Consider the following 20316-nt stretch of genomic DNA (forward strand, 5'->3'; position numbering starts at 1 on the left):
AGCTCTTATAGAAGAAACCTGTTGACATCCTGACTAAGGAAGTGCTTGCAGAAGCACATTGCACTTCTAGAGCTTGTGTTCCAGGCTAGTGTTATGCTACCTCAAGCATGTTTGTACAACAGTGTACAACTGCAACTCATATATTTGTTTTAAATTGAACTTTTGTGCAGCTGCTCAAATTATCTATGAGATAATCCTGTATTCTACCAAAGACAACCACAGGGCTCTGTGGTTGCCAGGAGTCAACACTGACTCAATGGCACACTTTACTTTATGTGTGGGCAATTGCATCGTCACCCATTATTACTGCCCTACCTCTACGTGACACCTCCCTGATTTCCTTCTGCAACTCCCAGTCACTGTCAGTGTTTTGATCTGGAGGGCAATAGCACATCCCCATTGGCACATTTACTTTCAGGCCTTGTATTTTCACCCACAGGGTTTCTGTGGGTGACACCTGGTGGCTGTGCAGGAATGGCCATTCTCTTTGCTGCCCCAAGACTCTGGAATACTCTCCCTGCTGAAATATTATTTATTTGATTGATTTTGATTTATATACCGCCCTTCCAAAAATGACTCAGGGAAATAAGAGCCTTTTTAAAAGTTCTTAAAGACTTCATTATTTCATCCAAGCTTTTTAACTGGATTGTGATTTAAAATTGTTTTACAATTTTTAGTTGTGTCTTAATTTGTTTTATTTTGTAAACTGCCCAGAGATGGAAGTTTGGGGCAGTTTGCAAATTATTTTATTTACTTACGCTTACACACAGAGAGAGAGAGAGACACACACACACACGGATGATAGACAGATAATGAAGACCGTATCTAGAAAGCCATACAACCTAATTATACTTCTAATTCATATGCAGTAGGGCCTTTCAATGTAAGGCAATCTTAACCCACATCTCATAACCCTTAGCCATTTCCATGGCTGGAAATGACTCTTCAAACAATGTGATCTTGTCTGTCCTATTTACATTTGAATATTTGCATTGAACTATTTGGTTTGGTGTGTATTTCCTGGTGTGTGGGCAGCTCATACAAAGAGTGACTTTGGCTCTGTAAACTGACATAAAGATAGAAAGTTAAGTTCAAACTAGGGACCAGGTTTTCTTTAAAATGTTATACTTCCTTAGTTCCTATATATAAAATTGCCTTCTTTTATCGAAATTGCTTAGGAAATAATGTTAAATGTTTGGATAAATAGAGGTATAGCAGTTTAATATGGGGGCAGTCAGTATTTTTCAAGTTGCTTGAGCAACTGCCCCTTCTAAATTTTATCTTCTGCCTGTGATCTTTGGGACAGATAAGTACACTGCTGAGGTGATCTTCCCATGTACTCCTGTGCATAGCTATCTCTGACTGGAGGCAAGGTGATATCAAAGATTCTTTTCGGCTGGAGAACTCCCCCCCTCCCCGCTCCTCTCTCACTTCATTCTCCCCTCCCTCCACACAGCCCATTTTGGACAGTTGGTCTTTCCTTTTTGAGGCCAGCATCAGATTGCATAAGAGCCTAATACCACCCTCTGGTTCTAGCAGTTGGAATCTATCTTGCAGTAAGGGGAGTTTCCACCTCTTGCACAAGTTCCAGTTCTTGGTGGCTTCTGTTGGGTGGTGTGTCACTCTAGCCTGATGGGACTGGAAGTGACAAAAGGAATAAGAAACAAATGAGGACAATTCCACTTTAAGAATATTGTGTGGGTGGCTATAGAGGAAGGGAAGGACCAGACACTAGGACCAAAGGAAGATCTCACTTGTAAGATCTAAAAAGGAGAGAGTCGCCTTGCTGGCCCAAAGCCCATCCAGTCTAGCATCCTATTTCACACAGTGGCCTCAGAAGCCCACAGGCAATAGGTGAGGGCATGCCCTCTCTCTAGCTGTTGTACCCCTGCAACTGGTATTGATAGGCATCTTGTCTCTGAGACTGGAGGTGGCCTATAGCCACCAGACCAGTAGCCATTGATAGACCTGTCCTCCATGAATTAGTCAGCCCCTTTAAAAACTGTCCAAGCAATATTTCTGTCTGTCCACTCTCTCTACTCCATGCATAATTTTATACACCTATCTCCTCATAGTCTCCTCTTTTCCAAACTAAAAAGCCCCAGATGTGGTAACCTTGCCTTGTAAAGAAGGTGCTTCATGCTCCTGATATCTAGCCAAGCAGATAGGTAGACTCTGAAGGGTAGAGAGACAGAAGAGGGAAATTGTTGTAGCATTTATTATCACATTTCAAGTGTTGATAGTATTAGTTCAGTAATCCTTACAGCAACCCTGTGGACGGGTCTCTATTATCCCCATATTACAGGTTGCCTAGCAGCTCTAGCCACTGAGTAAGCATGATTGAAGACTTAATAGTAACTAGCAAATGCTGAAAATGTTAGACATAAAAGCTCATATCCTTTTTCCTTAAGAGCATGTTTGAGCAAGATCACAGTCTAATTTTTACTTTGCACTTTAGCTAAAGGCCTGGTCGGATTCCTGGAGATCCAAATGTTGAAACCTCCTACCCAGAGAGCAGCATGCCACCAAAAAGAGATTCCATGCCATACATAAACCTTATCCTATCTGTAGTCTAACTTTTCAAGATTTATAGGCCTACTTAGTATAATAGAATGTTAGAGGAAAGATTTCTATTTTCCTCACATCATCAGCCTGATTTGCAGCTTAACTTTCTCTTATCCCAACTGCAACTTAATGTGCAAAATCAAAATTGTTATGTACTTGTGGCAATGAAGCCACTGACACTGACTGAGCTAGTTTAATGGCTTGGAATGTTCAATTGCCCAGGAAAATAAGCCATGTGCAGTCCTGGTTCTTTGCAGAAAGGGAAAGCTGCCCATTTGTGACAACTCACAGGCAGGGAAGACTGGGAAAATAGGTAGGTAGGAAAGGGACAAGGTTTGTGGAGTCTGAAATGGCCCACTGTGAAGCAAAGGTAGGTGTAGAATAAGACAATGGCAAGGGCTAAAGGAGACTCTAGAGAAAGAGAGCTCTGAATAAGCATCATAGCACATAACAGGTGGAGGAGATGCATGCTTTAGGGAAAAGGAGAGAAGTGTTGAGTGAGTAATAGATCAGGTGTGTAAAGAGTGGGACAATGTAGGCTGTGACCTAAAAACAGGGACCTGAGAAGACAATAGGTGGTGGAGTCGCAAGTTGGTGGAGTCGCAAGTTGGAGGAGCCGAGGAGACAGCAGGAATGGAGCAAAACTATAAATACAGTTTAGAGACTCAAGGCACTATGCACTACTGGTAGGATGAAAGCAGTGTTCCCTCTAAGGCGTGTGCACATGCACGTGCTCACACATTTATTTTTATGTCTGCTCAGTTAATTTTAGACCCCACTCAGGTTGAATCAGGAAGGCCTCACTCTGAATTAATGTGCATGCACACTGCCTTGATACTGCTGCCTAGAACAAAATACAATCCGCGCACCGATTGAATTTTTTTTAGAGAGAACACTGGATGAAATTAGGCAGGTAAAAAAGGACAATGGGGGACAGGGTTGCTACATATAGTCTCTTAAGCCAGGCCTGCACAACTTTTGACCTACATACTAACCATATGCAGCCTACCAACCATGTATTAGTAATCTGACAGATGGCAGCCACCACCCCATTCTTATAGTTCCAAGTAGGAATACAGAAGCAGAAGGTTTGAGCCCCTGGTGAGCCAGTGTTCATAGATGGTGGGCTGTGTTGAGTGTGGTGGATCACATGTTGCGTAGGCTTCATTCTAGATCCTAACTGGGAAATTCTGCCAGTTCAACCTTCTATAGTAACTTCAGCATTGTAAACTGGAAGCCCTAAGAGGGCAATGAGGAACAAGTGCCCGGGATAGGGTAGAATTCAGGTGTTTGTTTTAAATAACCAATTATTGGCTTGCAAGCTTTTAATTAGAATTTTAATGATTTTAATTTTGTTTTATAATGTTTTTGCTGAGTTTAATGTATTTTAACCTGTGATTTTAATGTTGGGATTTGTACACTGCCTAGAGATTTACAGATCAGGCAGTATAAAAATATGATAGATAAATAAATAAATTATTTGGTTACAGGCTTCTGGCTGTACACTAGATACTGAATTAAAACATTTGTATCTGGCATTCAGAGAAATTCCTGGGGCACTGAATATCTATTTGCAACAGAACTTGTGAAGAAGACATTATTTTATGTACCATAGTGAAGATTTGTAATTGCAACTGTTCAGTGCTCATCCAGCAAGGAGATAATCATCCTGGCCCAACCCTTAACCAGAAGACCAGCAGTATGAGGGATTGTACTTTCCTCTTCCTTTCCAGAAATAACTCTTGTGCAACAAATACCTGACCTGTCGCTGCAGAAGTGAGAGAGGACAGCCTGCTCCAAGTCACTGACTGGCCAAAGGAAGAAGGGTGGCAAGAAGTTTGATCTCTTCCCTTGCCATAAGAAATTCCATATTTTGGGAACATGGTTGGTGGTGGTGGGGAGTAAGCTACTGAGAGACTTTAGGATGGAACAGGATCTCAATCAAACACATGTGACTCCAGTCCTTGCACTACTTCAGTTCCTAGCTATGACTTGTCTGTCCATTACTGATGCCCACCCTAGTCTACTCAGCTGTCACAATGGAATGATAGGATATTGACAGACCTTGCATGAGAGGGTTCAAAGCTACAAAGGCCACCTGTGTAGCAGATGCAATGCATTCTGTTAACCTTTACTTAACCTTGCAACCTGCACAGTGATGTCATCATATGGGCAAGGCTTATCACAAATAAATAGTAGTTGAAACCAGCAGTTCACTGGTTACAGCAATCACCTTGGTCTGTAAATATCAATTAGACACGTCACCTGTGGTGAATAAGCACTACAGCCACACCAAGCAGAGAATGTTGTGTGTTTTTTAAAGGTAGCTTTCTTTCGCTTCACTTCTCTTTCCCTTTTTAGATTCCTATTATTATTTATTATTTATTTATTCGATTTCTATTCTGCCCTTCCAAAAATGGCTCAGGGCGGTTTACACAGAGAAATAATAAATAAAGATTATGGTTCCCTGTCCCCAAAGGGCTCACATTCTAAAAAAAACACAAGATAGACATCAGGAACAGTCACTGGAGGTACTGTGCTGGGGGTGGAGAGGGCCATTTACTCTCCCCCTGCTAAATAAAGAGAATCACCACGGTAAAAGGTATCTCTTTGCCCAGTTAGCAGGGGTTACATCCTTCACAGAAGGAAATACCTTCTGTGAGTGAGCAAGCTAATAACTTTTCATATACTATGAAGAATCTTAACATACTATCACCAAGGTGGAGTTGACAATCTTTAAATGAAGAACTTCAGAGTACCTATCATGTTGGCTTCTGGCACTGAGAGGAAATAAATATTAATGATTAGCACTTACCTTTTCATGAATGAATGCTAATTGAAAATGTGCTTTTTGTTTAGCCAGCATTCTAGAACTTGCAGTGCGACCTGTTTGAGAGAGACGAGAAAAGGAGCTGACTTTCTGAACATCATTATTTTGTATTTTTAGAAAATACGTGATTCCTTCCAGGCTGGGTGTAGTTTGACTGCATTTTTTAAAACATCAGTTTTCGTTAGCTTCAGTTAAATAAGCCTAAGGCTGCATTCCTGTACTACTCCTAGGCTTGGTGAATTGACTGAAAAAAGTATAGTCTCTCTCTCTTACAGTTATTCTCAGGCCTTGCTGGTTTGTTGACTTGGGGAGATTTTATTTTTTTAAAAATCTGATTGTATTTTTGTGTTCTGAGTGAAAGCCTTCATTAATTTTGTTTTCCCTAACACGACATGTGTGCAAGTACTTCACTAGGAAGCATTTGTTCAAAGGGCAAAAATTGATGCAATAATACATTGCAGTAGGTGGTAGAGATGTGCAAGGAACTGGTTCTGTGAACTTCCTGGAGGTGGGGGGTGGTTGCTTTAAGGCGTGGGGAGGGTGCCCTTACCTCCCCTATTTCCCCCACTGGTGCTACTGCCAAAACCACTGGTGCGGGGAGGCTGAGTACCTTCTTGCCACCCTGGTCAGCGTAATACTGGAAGTGGCATGTGTGCCGGCCATTTCCAGTATTACGCGGACCGGGGCAGCAAGAAGGTACTCATCCGCCCCACGTCAGTTGTTTTGGCAGCAGCACTCGTGGGGAAATAGGGGAGGTAAGGGCAACCTCCCCGCACCTCAAAGCAACTACTCCCACCTCTGAACCGGCTCAAACGCCAGCATTTTGAACTGGTTTGGCACTCCAGAAAAAGAGCACTGAACCAGTTCTGTGCACATCCCTAGTAGGTGGAAATAAGATCATGTATACATAGTTTTTTAAAAGCTCTTATACCATGTGCCAGAGGGCCAGATTAATCCACCAACATGTTTGCTTTCTGCCAAGACTTAGATCTGTATTTTTCATCTGCCACATCAAGGTAAAGTGTGCCATCGAGTTGGTTTTGACCATTGGCTCCTTCCATGCAGTATGAGACGATGCCTTTCAGCATCTTCCTATATCGCTGCTGCCCGATATAGGTGTTTCCCATAGAAACATATGGTATGGAAATATACCAGCGGGGATTCGAACCGGCAGTCTCTTGTTTGATAATCGAGTCATTTCCCCACTGCACCATTAGGTACATAACTTGAACTGCTCACACTGTCCCAATATTAGGGATGTGCACAAATCATTTCGGTACCTCTAATTTGAGGTGTGGGTACGTTAAACAGGGGGCATGTTAAACAGGGGGAGGGAGGTCTTGCCTGCCCCTCTGTTGCTCCTCTGCTGTCCCAGTGCATTGCGGTTCATAACAAACAGCCCTGCTGTCCGTTCTTACAAGCTATGCTGTGCGGAGGCTTCCTGTTTGGGAACAGGAAGTTCCCTGTTCCTAGCATCGGATGTTGTAACGTAAATGGCGTCTGCATGTGCACCATTTCTGCCTCCACATGTGCCATTTACATAATGACGATGCCTGCAGGATACTTGGAACAGGGAACTTCCTGTTCCTAAACTATCTCTTTACCCAATGCATAGTACTAGTGCTGTCTTAAACCATAACAGAAAGGGCATTGGCTCTGTGAAAGATAACACCAAACCTTAGTATCTATACAACTTTTTAAAAGTAGGCATCATTTATGTGTTTAATGTATATCACATGTGTTTGATTGAGTCACATGTGTTTGATTTAGATCCTGTTCCATCCTCTTTATCCAAGGGTCTCAGAGGGTTGCATATGGTTCAAGTAGCTTAGAGTCAAAGCCTCTTATACTTAGCATTTGGACAGAGTTGTGGGTGCCTTTTTGGCCTTGCAGGCCAGTTTTGTGCTAGTATAACATTCTAGGAAATCTAAGATAGAAAATATTAATCAATTTAACCAACAAGTATTAGGGCATCTAAAGGAATAATTGCAGGCTATCAGATTACATAGATTTTTCAGAGGGAACAGTCAAGTTGCCAGCCTGTCTGCCTGAAGATACACTTCATTTTAGTGAAAAATAAAAGTAAATTCAGTACAGTATGGGTGACACTGCTCTGCAGACTTTGAACCACCTTTTAATATTGTCTAGTTACCAAAGGATGACAATGCAAACCTGTTACGTGTGAGCCAGTAACAGATTTTCTGATGGTTACAGCTGAACAGCTGGTTTTTGGTTTACTTTCTTGGCCACCTAGAGTTATTAAATTTGTCTATTGCATCAAATGCTCATCTAGGTAATGTTGCATTTCCATACTGTCTCACCCAGACCCTAGAGTCGTGTGTGTGTGTGTGTGTGTGTGTGTGTGTGTGTGTGTGTGTGTGTAGAAGGAGAGCTCTTACCTAAAGTTGCTCCAGTAGCATTACAATTTAAAAAAACAACAACCTGTCCTTGCCAGGAGTTTTCAATTTAATAAGCAAGGCACACAAGGACTTTCTGTCTCAAGGCTTATAGGACGTGGCCTTTTTACCCTTGGAGCAGGCTGGCAGCAGACGCATCCTTCCTACTCTTTAAATAAAATTCCTGCTTCCCTAAATAAAAGTAGCCTTGTTTATTTTTCTGTACTTAAGGGACTGTCTTTTGCTGGTCAGAGGTTAGAATTTCCCTTTGGCAAGTACATTTAAGCCACAGCTACTGGAACATCTTGTACATGAATCTGACCCATTTGGGTGATGTTAGTTTGCAGTCTTTTGCCTTGGAGGGTAATACTCCTTGGGGAGTATGTTAATGTCATGCATATTAAGCAGTCATCTGTGGGCAGCATAGACCCCAGAGCCTTAGCAGGATCAAAACATGTGGAATGTCTTGGGTGACTGAAGAAACAATTAGTGGGTCTAGACCAGTGCTTGGTCGCTAGATATTGTTGGACTGTAGCTCCCTTCACGCCTGGCCACGTTATGGCTGGGGATGATGGGAGTTCCATCTAGTCCAGCAACATATGAGGACCCAGAGTTGGCGACCTCAAATCTAGTTTTTAAAGGGTTGACTCCAGAAGCTCATAAGCAGAGCTTGAAATGTCAGAAGTATACTAGGACCAGAAGTGAGTCTATGAAAACTATAGAATGAGGGGCTGTTTGCACAATATGGTTACTATGTGGGTACCTCTTTGACTCACTCCACACTATAGCTACTACAACAAGACACTTGCATGCATTCACTCATTACATAAATGACACTGGATTTTTTTTTCCAGACCACCACAAACAACCCTTTCCTAGAACATACTTTATTTCAGTCATTGACCAGAAAACAACCCTTTCCCTTTTGAACAGTTACAGAGGGAAAATCTCCAAATCCACATGGTAAGCAATTGTTCACCGTGTGGAACAGTGGCCCAAACCAGGAAGGACATGGATGAAGGATTATTGTCTCCTCTTGTATCTAAGAGGACAATCTTCATGGATAAACAAAAAAAACCCAATCTTTCTCCTAAATTGGAAGCGCAGTACATTAACTTGTGATGTGGTCTCCTTTGCATTAACTGCTGCCAGAATAAGAGCTCAGTTACTTTTTATACAATATGGTCTTAAAATGTTACTGGAATGGTTTTTGAAATGTGAACCAGAAAACTCTAGGGATTTTCAGATGCTTATCAGGGATTCCTCAATGAGATAATAATGGCAGACAAACTTCCTTAAAATACCATGAAGCTGCTGAGCATGGGTCCTGATTTAAAAAGACTGCCAGAAGACTTTCCCCACCCTTGATCATCCACTGTCCTGGGTAAGCTTCAGGTCTTCCTGGCAAATGTGGTCTTTTTCAAGGATGAGGCCATTGCATTAGTCCCTGCAAGGGACAGGATTCTCAAGAGCAGCTGCATCTTTGACCTGTGGAGGACCAAGAAAAAATGGTATTCTGGCAGTCCTTTTAAAATAGAACTAGCTGATCCAGCGCAAAGCATCTGTGCCTCTAGTTTTCCGTCTTTCCTTCCCATCTTCATCCCAACCCCCAGTGCCTGTTCTGTTTTATTATTATTATTATTATTATTATTATTATTATTATTATTACATTTATATCCCGCTCTTCCTCCAAGGAGCCCAGAGCGGTGTACTACATACTTAAGTTTCTCTTTCACAACAACCCTGTGAAGTAGGTTAGGCTAAGAGAGAAATGACTGGCCCAGAGTCACCCAGCTAGTTTCATAGTTTCATGGCTGAATGGGGATTTGAACTCGGGTCTCCCCGGCCCTAGTCCAGCACTCTAACCACCACACCACGCTGGCTCTTGTTTTCCTTTCCCTCCCTTCAGCCGGTCTGGCCGGAGCTTTGCTTGCCCGCCCGCCGACTGGTGGCCACTGCTTCTACACCACAACCAGCCAGCCTAGCAGTGGCCACTTTCCCTCCGCCTGACGGTGGCCACTTCTCCTCGGCAGGTGGCCAGGCCACCCGTCCTCATCGCTAATCAGAAGCTTGCTCGTGGACTCTCTCAAGAGCTGCCACACATAGGGTTAGTGACGGGTATGTTTAGGAGAATTATATAGCTAGACATGTCCTAGGTGGTTGCTGCTCTCCCACCAGGAGCAAAAAGGATTACAGAGGGGCCTGCCTAGCAAGTTACAGGTGTTTTGGTGGGGGGCTGTGTGAAGCATCTGAACCCTATTTTGGCTCTTTTAGCTTTTTTGTTTTATTTTCCAAATTTGTTTACGACTCCAAACTTCTGTCTCTGGGAGGTTTACAACAACATAAAAAGGATTAAAAATAAGAACCTTAACACTGTTTAAAACCACAGTCCAGTTAAAAAGCTTGAGTGAAAAAATAAGTCTCGAAATACTTTTTAAGAGCTGTCGGAGATGCGGGGGGCGGGGCGGGGATGGCTCCTATTTCACTAGGGAGCGCATTCCAGAGTCTCAGGGTAACGACAGAGAAGGCCCATCCTGCATAGCCAGTAGACGAGCTGGTGACAACTTTAGATGAACCTCTCCAGATGATCTCAATGGGCAGTAGGACTCATAGCAAAGAAAACATTATCTTAAATACCCAGGGCCTAAGCTGTTTAGGGCTTTATAGGTTATAACCAACACCTTGTATTTTGCCTGGAAACCTATCATCAGCCAGTGTAGCTCTTTCAGTACAGGAGTAATATGGTCTCTCTGAGGTGAGTTGGCTGCCGTATTCTGTACCAACTGCAGTTTCCAGACAACATACAAAGGCAGCCCCACAAAGAGTGCATTGCAGTATCAAATCTGGAGCTTAACAGCAAATGTACCACTGTTCTGAGGTCATTTATTTCAAGAAATAGACGCAACTGGTGTATCAGTCAAAGCTTGATAGAAGGCACTTCTGGCCACCGCCTCAACCTGGGACACAAAGGAGAGGTTTGGATCCAGAAGCGTGCGCACACACGCGCACACACACACACACTACACACCATATACCTGTTCCTTCTGGGGAAGTGTGGCCCCATCCAGAACTAGCAGATCAAAATCATCTCCAAAGTTCCGACCCCACACAATAAGTACCTCCATCTTATCTGGATTCAGTCTCAGTTTCTTATTCCTCATCCAGCCCATTACTGCCTTCAGACAGGCATTTAGGGAGGCTATGCCTTCTCCTAATGTTGTTGACATAGAGAAATAGATTTGGGTGTCATCAGCATACTATTAACACTCTGCACCAAATCCCCCTTGGGGGACACCATCTAAAAGTTCAGATTTTGAAGAGCAACGATCTCCGAGGGACACCATCTGGAATCTGCCCAAAAAGTAGGAGCAGAACCACTGCAAAGCAGTGCCTCCCACCCCAACCCCCTCAGACACTCCAGAAGGATACTATGGTCGATAGTATCTAAAGCTGCCGAGAGATCCCAAAGGACTGTTCCTGATTGGAGATCATCCATCAGGGTGACCAAGGCATCTATACCCCATAGCCCTCCCGAAAGCCAATTTGAAATGTTTGGAGATAGTATAACTAGCTTTTGTTTAGCTAAGCTGTATCTTTGCTTCCCAACTGTAATTCATAGGGCCAGTCTGGGGAATTCTGTCTGCCTGCTGTATCCACACACACCTAGTATAAACAGGTATAATATTTTAACTTGTAAAACAACATACTGGTATACAAACTGACATGTGATCAGGGGCTTATGGTCAGCAAAGGTCCTTGATAGCATGAACACTAGGCCTGTGAAAAGCTTCAGCCTCAAAGTGAATAGGTCTGATTTGGTCTTGGTTCACCAGAAGTGATGCACCATTTGCTTTGAGTCTAAGAGATAAGCAACTATAAGCCAGTCTCCAACCTTCCATGGCTGGGCAAAGTAATTGAGAGAGTGGTGGCCTCCCAGTTCCAGGGAGGCTTGGAGAAAACTGGTTTTCACTTTTGTTTTGAGACTTAGAAAAGAGATTTCCCCCACCCTCTTCTTTTTTGTTTTGTTTTTGTTTCCGTCTGATTTCTTTTATGTTTTAGGAGGGAGTTTCTCAGTCTGAGGCCTCTTACCCATCTCATTGTTTGTTCAGGGGATTTTTTTTTCCTGGGCTGCTACCTCACCCTCTGACCACGCTCAAGGGGGCCACGCTGGCCACACCCAAGGGGGAGCGTAGGTGGAAGCTTCTTGACAGCAGCCCCTTGCAGGAACTCTCCAGTAGGTCTAGGCCAACTCGCATCTGGAGGAGGGGGAAGAGGAGATGAATTTAAGGCTGCAGGTGCACTCTAGACCGATTCTGTCACAGTTTTTCCTCTGCACTGGGCAGATAGGAGGGCTCCCAGAAGGCCTTTGCCTCTTCAAAGATGGAGCCCGCCTGGCATATAGGGCTTGAGGCAGATCCAAATAAGTTGTTCTTGAAGACTTTGAGGGGGTAGGTTTTGTGGGGAACTCTGCTGCAGGGAACTCTGCTCCTGACCTATGGAGGAGAAAAAAGGGGGTGGGGGTTAAAATGTATAGTCCATGTAGATCCCAAAACAGCAGAGGGGAGGGGGATCTGGGCTCATGCTCCTATTCCTCCCAGAAGAGACATTGTAAAGATTAAAAAATAGTGGAAGCCTAAGAGCTGCTTCAGGTGCAAGCACCATAAGCTGGGTAAAAAGCACTGCAGAGTTCCCAGCCGAGGGCCACAGATCCAAGAAGACATTGAACCACAACTCTTATTCCCAGCCAGAGTGACTGAAGGGAATTGGGAGCTGTAGTCCAACAACATCTGAGAAACCAAGATTGGGATCGCCTGATGCAGTGAAATAAATGTAGCAACATAAAGTACATTGGTGCAAGTATTCATTCCTTAAACTAAGTTTTTTTCCAGCATGAAGGGGAAATGGTATTTTTCTCCCTAGAAAGTAAATCCAGGTTTCTACCTTTTGATTTAAAAACAAAAACAAAACACCACTAACCCATAAATTGAACATCAAAGCACATCAAAGGAATATGAGGAGGTTTTTGTTAATTTGTGCTGTAATTGACTTTTTGTAACCTCAAGTATAAACAGTTTAGTTTCCTGAGTGTTGATAGCATTTGGATGATTTGATAATAAGATTATTTTTTAAATTTGTTCAGATTGCCCAAAGCTATGGCCTTGCATGCTTCTTTTAGTAGAAAATGGTCTATTCATCCAAGTTGCTTTCTTTGGGACGATAAACATTGTGGTAAAATAGCAAGGCATATTTTCTAAGGCTTCTTTCCTGTGATTCACTCAAATCAAAGTTGTCCTTTTTGCCTCACTGGAATTGAACTAGTATTTCTTCTGGTTCAATCTGTATGCGTTTAGTTCAAGTTCAGATCATGAAACTTGTGTCAAAATATTAACATTATTTTAATAGATTTATTTTAATATTGATATTAATATTAATAATATATTAATAATATTAATTAATAATATATTAATATTATTATTAATAATATTAATAATAATATATTAATATATTAATATTAATAATATTAATATTAATAATATTTATTTTAATAGATTTATTTTAAAAACATTATTTCCCTTTTTAAAAAAAGGAGGTTCAAGCTGCATTCTAAACAGAGACCATTACTCTTGTTAAGAAATAAAGATTAGTGGCAATCACTTGCTTGTCTGATCTAGTTGTCTAGCTTCAACTTTTTATATGTGTAGTAATATGCTGGCAGACATTGCAGTTAATGAATTTGTGTAACAAATTTGCCTCAGTTATAATAGGTCATCAGTCAAAGTTGGAAGCAGGATCTCTGGGACTGTATAGCTGCTATTTTTCTTGTACCCGCTATGGTTCTAGTAGTTTCTGCTTTGCAAGTTTAGGAAGATTTATTTGCTTTTAGATAAATTCAGGATCTCCCAGCAGCCATTGGGTGTTGAGAGTGGTAAAAAGCATTAAGGGAAGAAACCCAAGGGATAAAGGAGAGTTATTGTCCCAACAGTCCTCTGATCTTTCCATATCTAAATTGTGTGTTCATGCTTATTTAAAATTGGTCTTGAATCAGTTGGGGAAGGCGGCTACATCTGCAAAATGGTAGGTGAAAATAGTTGATCTCTGAAAGCATCCCAGAGAGATTCATTGTGCAAAAAAGGCTCCCATATCTCTATATGTAACTGAGTAACAAACCTGAAAAAAAAGAAAATAAGGCCAAGGAGAATTGTGTTTGAAGTGTCTCAGTACAAATTTGAATTGTCTTTGAAACTCTACCAAGTACAGGGAAATCTCCTCATTTGCGCACTTGCCATCTGCGGTTTCATGTATCCGTGATCAGCTAATGGAGCTAATCTTGGTATATGTGGGAAAAACAGCAAAAAGTGTGTTAAACTTGTGTACCTGTGGGTTGCGGGTGGCAGGAAAGGACCTCGGAGGTCATTTCTGGCTTCCCTTTTGAGTGCAAGAGCTATTCTATGGCTCTCTTCCTTTAATTTTTTTTTAAAGGCCAAAACTCCACAATTTCCTGCCAAATTTTGGTGACTTTTCAACTGGGGGGGAGGGCATCCTTAGATTCCCAGAGGCCCATGGAGCATGATAAGGTACTTTATTTGGTCTGTTTTCTCATTTGGGGGGGGCTATTTGGGGCATTTTTTGAAAGTCTGGGAACCTCACATTGACTTTAAAGCCCCATTATCTGCAGTTTTGCTATTCTCGTGGATAACGGGGTTCTCCTGTAGATGAATTGATCGGTCACTCCTTTGTCCTACCTCCACTTCGTTACTCCTATCACTGACCCCAGGTATTTTAAGATACTGACTTCAGGGTATTTGGTGTTTGTGCGTGTGTGTGCAGTTGGAAACTGACTGGATAGACCCTGAATAGACTTGAAGGAAGGATTGTAGAATGCAAATTTAAAACCATTGAGAATTGTGCACTTAACTAGATTTGTTGGAGATAGGAAAAGATTTTTAACAATGTAAATGGTAGCCCTATAACTTGGTTTAATTGAATTCACTAAAGTGGAGAAGTTAATGTTTATCTTTTTTCCTCTCTGTTTCAGTAATAGTTATGCCCGTGTGCGAGCTGTGGTGATGACCCGTGATGACTCAAGTGGTGGATGGTTACCACTTGGAGGGGGAGGACTAAGTTGCGTCACTGTTTTCAAAGTCACTCACCCAGAAGAAAATGGCTGTGCTGATTTTCTTGTACATGGGGAGCGTCTCAGGGATAAAACGGTAAAAACTGCTATAGATTTATTGTACAATTAATGATCCATATTTCTGTTTTGTTAAAGACTAAAAGAGAAGTGATCATCTAAGCAAGAAATAGTTTAAGATCAGAGTGCTGTAAATCTTACATTGATGTACTTACACCTAAAGGGAAAAAATGTCTTGTTAAATGCACTTCTGTTTGGGGGAAAATGCTATTTTTCTTTATTACCTGGCTGTTTGGGGTGTAAAGTAGATACCTGTTATGATGCAGCTTTGCTTTGTTAATTGGCAAAATAATCAAAACAAGCAAATCTCTGGGGTAAGGTAAAAGTAAAGTGTGCCCTCAAGTTGATTTTGACTCCTGGCGCCCAAAGAGCCCTGTGGTTTTCTTTGGTAGAATACAGGAGGGGTTTACCATTGCCTCCTCCCGCGCAGTCTGAGATGATGCCTTTCAGCATCTTCCTATATCGCTGTGGCTCTGTATAGGTGTTTCCCATAGTCTGGGAAACATACCAGCAGGGATTCAAACTGGCAACCTTCTGCTTGTTAGTCAAGCATAACCCTCAATTTTAATTCATCTTAAAACTTTTACATTGTGCCTTATAGCCTTAAGGTGCTTCAAAGCAGCTTACAAAAAAAAAAAAAATCCATAACATAAGTCAGTAAGAGTAGGAATGCAGCACAGTTGTTCTATGTTAAACTAGAACACCAAACTGGCTTTTAAGGATAGGCCACTTCAAATTAATAACTCCAGGAAACAAAAATAATTTTTGTTTAAGAACTATAACTTATAGCAGTAATGACATTAAGTCTCTGTGGAAACAGATTTTGTGATAAAATGAAACAGGTTGTTCTAGAAATTCACCAAATCAAATGGTTCATTACTTTGTTGCAGAATTGTTCATAAATATGACTCAAAGGACCACTCCTTGCACATTCATACTGCTTATGCCAGCTTTGTAATTAAACCAATGAAATGTTTTATTCTCCTGATTATTGGGTGAATTATTTTCTTCTTTGGGGGGTATTTTATTCAAACCCCATCTTCTGCTCATACTATCTAATGTCCATTGGAGGATGTGTGCCATTCTCCCTTCTCTCCCTCCCTCCCCCCCCCCGAAAACCTCCCGAGCATTGGAGGACCATCAGCAGCAGACTTTGGGGGAGTGCAGGGGGCTAGGAAACGAAAGGGGAATTTACCTAATTTCCCCTTTTGTGCAAACATGGGATATGGATACCACCCAGCCAATTTTTTGCACCACACCTCTGTGGGCGGCAGCAGCTTCTGCAGTGCTTAAAGTGCTGATACTTTTCCTGGTGGCCAGCTCCTGCTGGTCGCCATTCTTTTTTTCTCTGGATATGTCCCTTTATTACATTACAGGGTCATTTCCAGGTGCATTCTAGAGAAAAAAGAACAGTTATTCACAGGAGCTGGGCACTGGAAACAGCATCAGTGCTTCAATAACCCCTGCTAACTTGTCAAAGAGGCACCTTTTAACGTGGTCATTCTCTTTATTTAGCAAGGAGAGAGTAACTGGCCCTATCCACCCCCAGCACAGTACCTCCAGTGACTGTTGCTGGTGTCTATCTTACGTTTCTTTTAGATTGTGAGCCCTTTGGGGACAGGGATCCATCTTATTTATTTATTATTTCTCTATGTAAACTGCCCTCAGCCATTTTTGGAAGGGCGGTATAGAAATCAAATTCTTCATCAGCATCAGCATCCCTGCTACCTTGTCATGCCTTTGTTTGTAGATCGCACAGACTGACTACAAAGGCATGACAAGGTAGCAGGGATGATTCACTGGAACATCTGCAAAAAATACAAGCTACCTGTAGCCAAAAATTGGTGGGACCATAAATTTGAAAAAGTTGTAGAAAATGAAGATGCAAAAATATTATGGGACTTCCAACTACAAACAGACAAACATCTGCCACACAATACACCAGATATAACTGTAGTCGAGAAGAAAGAAAAACAAATTAAAATAATCAGCACAGCAATACCAGGGGACAGCAGAATAGAAGAAAAAGAAATAGAAAAAATCACAAAATACAAAGATCTACAAACTGAAATTGAAAGGCTGTGGCAGAAAAAGACCAAAATAATCCCAGTGGTAATTGGCGCCCTAGGTGCAATTCCAAAGCAACTTGAAGAGCACCTCAACACCATAGGCACCACAGAAATCACTATCAGCCAATTACAAAAAGCAGCTTAACTGGGAACAGCCTATATTCTATGACGATATCTATAATAATAACAGCAACAATATTGAGAATGAAATTCAGCCATCCCAGGTCCTTGGGAAGTACTCACTGTCTGGCTAAAACAAACCAGTCAATAACAAACACCTGTCTGACTGTGTAAACAACAACGATGATGATGATGATAAATCACTACTGAAACTGCCTCTGCCTGCAGAGGCATGGTGTAAAAAATTTAAAAGAAAAAATCATGCTGCTGTCGCTCATATGACCATAATTCCTGGTTGGTCTTGGCAAGTACTTAAGACCACTTCATGGTTTATGCAGTTTCACACCACTATCCGCAGAGTTGTTGGCACACCAGGGGCCCTTTAATAATTATCCTAACCTCATAGAGTGGCTCCCACATGGATGGAGTTATATTTAAATAACCCAACCACACAGGTGACAGCCAGTTAACCGGGTCTAAGCCATGGAATCAAACATTCCCCACTAGGGAAGTATCAAGCAATCAGCCCCTGTCTTGAAAGGACTCCATTCCCTAGCACACAAACATCTGAGTAATTTGTGCCCTATACCTTTGTAAACTAAATAGAATTATGAGGCTTTATTTTAATATGAAGAGCTCTCTTTACCCATTTTGCATAGGTGAAACTTTTCCCATTCAAACAGGCTTTTAGCATCTCTGCTCTGTGGTGTGATTGTCTTTTCTCTCTCTTTTAAAATGCTCTGCTGATGTGTTTATCAGCTATTATTTTATACTGCTCTTGAGGGGATTTTGTCTGCCCTACATTTTTATGTTGCTGTTCTATAGTCCATAATTTATAGTATTCTTTATGGAATGCTCTCCCAGACTTTGGAATGCTCTCCAAGTGGCCATTCGCTCCTCAGACACCATCACTGTTTTTAGAAAGCTTCTTAAATCTTGGCTTTTTACCCAGGCTTTTACATGACTGTTTCTATTAATGCTTCTGTGTGTTTTTACTCATTTATAGTTTTTATGCTTGTATTTTATAGTTTTTAAATTAGATTTGTTTTATATTTTTAGCTTAATATTTTAATTATCATTTTTATTGTATGTTTTTAACTTTTGTAAACCACCTTGGGGTTGTTTTTAATGAAAGGTGGTATATAAATTCAACAATAAATAAATAAATAAATAAATGGGTGTGTGTGCAAAATAGTGAGCCACTTTGAGCATTTTAATACAGAATGGAAAAGCAGGATATAAATATTTTAGAGTAAAGAAATCTTATGACAGACCCTGCTGTGTTCATGCTCCCAAAAGAGTTATTGCTGAATGATGTAATCTTGATACGGATGTGGTTTTGGTCATTTTTACTAGTGCTTAAAATTTACTGTTGGTTTTTGGTTGTTTTGTTTTTTTGACTGAATCTTCACAAGTCCTGTCCCGTGACATGAAACAGCATGTTCCAGATACAGATCTAGATATATAGAGGGGTTTCCCCCCCAGCAAACCTTACTGTGAGAGCAGTGAAATAACTGGTTAGAACAGGATAAACAATGGTATTAGTAGGATATACAGTTCTTTAAAGAGTATGTTGTCAGATGCTGTAGGGTGACAGTCAAAGATACAGCATCCTGTGAAGGGAAGCTTCTTTTTTACTTTGAAACTGATTCATATAACACCCTGTGTTGAGGAAAAGCTGGTCAGATTCCTCCTCACCCTGATCCTCCGCACCTCTACCTAAGGCAGTTGGAGAGAGCTTGCAGTGCTCAGCTGTTCCCATACTCTCAGCAAATATAGCCCCCACGGCCATCTTGCACTCTCCCTGCATAGCAGTACTGAGCTTTTTCTTGTCCTAGCTCTTCCTTTTTCCTTCTCTCTGGCAGTAGCTTCTCTTACCTGAACAACTGAGACTGAGAAGAATGTGCAAGAGAGCTGCTGCCATAGAGAAGGGAAGTGAAGGGTTGGGACAGTGTTTCGCTTGTATTCCCTGGTAAGGCAAAGCTAGCTGCTGCTGTCTAGGTCAAATGTGCAACAGTGGCAGGGACACTCTCCTTGCTGAGAGCACAAGGGCTAGGCAAGTGGTACGCATGCTCTCTTGCTGATACTGCCTTTGCTGACTGGTTGTTAGAGGAGCACAACAGCAAATGGAGTTGTGGCTTGAGAACCTATATTCCCTCATAAGAGGGAAACATGAAAACCTGTTTGTTTGTGTTCTCTCCCTCTCTCTCCCTCTCCACATAGACAACACTGAGGGCTATGTTCCGTAATATTCTTCCAAGTAGAAGAATATTAATATTCTTAATATTTAATATTAAGTAGAAGAATTTTAATATCCTTTTAAAATTTAAAATTTTAATGTGTTTTAATATTATATTATGTTTTAATTCTGTACACCACCTAAAGATTTCGATGTTAGGCAGTATTCCGTGTTTCCCCGAAAATAAGACAGTGTCTTATATTAATTTTAGCCCCCAAAAATGCACTAGGGCAATTAGCGGTACATCAGAAATTACTGCTAGGTCTTACTTTCGGGGTAGGTCTTACTTTCGGGGAAACAGGGTATAAATTCAATAAATAAGTTTATATTTTTTTACATGTATGATATCTGATGTTAGGTTTTGAGTAGTTTACTTGTGTGTCTTTATGATTTGTCTGTTCTTGAAATCTCGTATATAAGCTGTGCACTGTTCTAGGGAATATTTTATAAATCCCCATTGAAATGGTCTCCTATAGGTTTCTCCTTTCTCAGCCCCTACCCTAGATGGTTGCAGCATTCCCTGTCCCAGATGATGTGTCATCTTATGGGAGTTCAGATGCATGTGTGCATGTGCAGTATGGTCAATAAGTACGGCACCAGAGTGCCAAAGGAAACAACTCAGTGTAAGGCAGCTTCCTTTGTTCTTGTAGCACTGGAAGGTGTGGAGCCAAAAGGCAAAGAAAAAGGAAGAACTGGAAGCTCAGCAGGTCAGTTAGAGAGGTGTGATGTTTCTCTCTTTCCTTCCTGTCCTTCCCCGATGCCATAAAGCACTCATTAGCATCCAGATGAAAAACTCCCATCATGTCACCTGCTATAGCCTTCTCTCTGCACACTGCCTTGAGGTGCTGTCATGTCACACAGTGTAGGCAGACCAGTTTCCCTTGCACACATTTATCATAACTGCA

General features: G+C 41.5%; 1 protein-coding gene across 3 annotated transcripts in view; it reads left to right on the forward strand.

Moving 5' to 3' along the window:
• SPRED1 (sprouty related EVH1 domain containing 1) overlaps positions 1–20316 on the forward strand; it is a 101694-nt gene that overhangs the window by 54976 nt on the left and 26402 nt on the right. For 2 of the 3 annotated variants that reach the window (XR_008312913.1, XM_053282757.1), the window contains exons 2-3: positions 14828–15002; positions 20062–20118. Coding sequence is in view for 2 of the 3 variants with exons in the window: in XM_053282757.1 (XP_053138732.1) it covers positions 14828–15002; positions 20062–20118 (232 nt within the window). In the remaining variant the exon portion in view is untranslated. The remainder of the gene's footprint in view (positions 1–14827; positions 15003–20061; positions 20119–20316) is intronic. The other variant, XM_053282758.1, reaches the window with a different exon arrangement.

Source organism: Hemicordylus capensis, chromosome 1, assembly GCF_027244095.1.
Source record: "Hemicordylus capensis ecotype Gifberg chromosome 1, rHemCap1.1.pri, whole genome shotgun sequence".
In the NCBI taxonomy this organism is placed as follows: Eukaryota; Metazoa; Chordata; class Lepidosauria; order Squamata; family Cordylidae; genus Hemicordylus; species Hemicordylus capensis.